The following is a 996-nucleotide window of genomic DNA, read 5'->3' as shown; positions in this document are numbered from 1 at the left end:
GAGACAGTACCTAGGCCCAGTATTTAAGCCCCTGTACTTTTCTGAAAGAAATAAAGGAAGGAAGAAAGAAAGAGAAAGCCTTCTAAATAATTGACCCTTACCCTAATTAACAGTTTGCCATACATAAAATGCTGGGTTATAAGTCATTTTTACTCAGAGTTTCTTACATTATAATACTTTTCTAGACTCATACCACTTTGGTGGTTACAATGAATCCAAGACAAAGACATGATGAAGTTTTTTTTCCAAAGAAGACAGAACTAACCCAGGAGTGCAGTTAGAGAAAGCCAGGGATAAGAGCTGTGTGCATACTTAGGCTGTAGTGCCTAGGTCTGTCTTACTTCAGTGCTTCTTTACCTTCATCATACATCTCTTCAATTAAGTAGGCCTCTGCTCGGTCTTTCAGGGCATCCACATTGTCGGGTTCCATCTGTAACACTTCAGAACATACTCGAATGGCCTCGACAGGCTTTTCGTCCTAGGCGTGAGTGTGAGAAGAGAATAGGTGGCAGTTATTCCCACATATTAATTATTTTCACTTCTGGGTACAAGTCTCAATTGTTACCTTAGAAAAGCAGTGGCAAATCCTTTCTTTTGAACGAATTGTATATTCAGCAACACTGGGCTCTGTTTTCATGACAGATTCATACTTGCTAGCGGCATCCATGTATCTATTAAATGAGTGAAACATGATGAGTAACAATTCTGACATTCCTATTTCCACAGCTGTAGAAATGACCCTCTTCCTTCACTATGTGTCACTTCATCAAGTGAGCTGAATGAGCACCTGCTTTCAAATACTGCTCTGCCTTAATCCAGAGCAGCACGGTCAGAACTCTCAGAGGTAGGACAGAAAACACTTGGCCATGGGGCTGGGAAGGTGGCTCAGTGGTAGAGCACTCGCCTTGCATGCTTGAGGCCCTGGGTTCAATTCCTCAGCACCACATAAGCAGAAAAAAAAAGCCAGAAGTGGTGCTGTGGCTCAAGTGGTAGAGC

General features: G+C 42.4%; 1 protein-coding gene across 1 annotated transcript in view; it reads right to left on the bottom strand.

Moving 5' to 3' along the window:
- Positions 1 to 357: 357 nt before the first annotated feature.
- Positions 358 to 996, bottom strand: part of LOC106001907 (dnaJ homolog subfamily C member 3-like) — a gene marked incomplete at both ends in the record, with an annotated part of 16,750 nt that continues 16,111 nt past the window's right edge. Inside the window, 2 exons of the mRNA XM_013036849.1 lie at positions 358 to 478; positions 566 to 726. Of these exons, the coding sequence (XP_012892303.1) occupies positions 358 to 478; positions 566 to 726 (282 nt within the window). The remainder of the gene's footprint in view (positions 479 to 565; positions 727 to 996) is intronic.

This window comes from Dipodomys ordii, unplaced genomic scaffold (assembly GCF_000151885.1).
Source record: "Dipodomys ordii isolate 6190 unplaced genomic scaffold, Dord_2.0 Scaffold799, whole genome shotgun sequence".
Classification (NCBI taxonomy): Eukaryota; Metazoa; Chordata; class Mammalia; order Rodentia; family Heteromyidae; genus Dipodomys; species Dipodomys ordii.
This window is presented reverse-complemented; position numbering and strand designations above follow the sequence as displayed.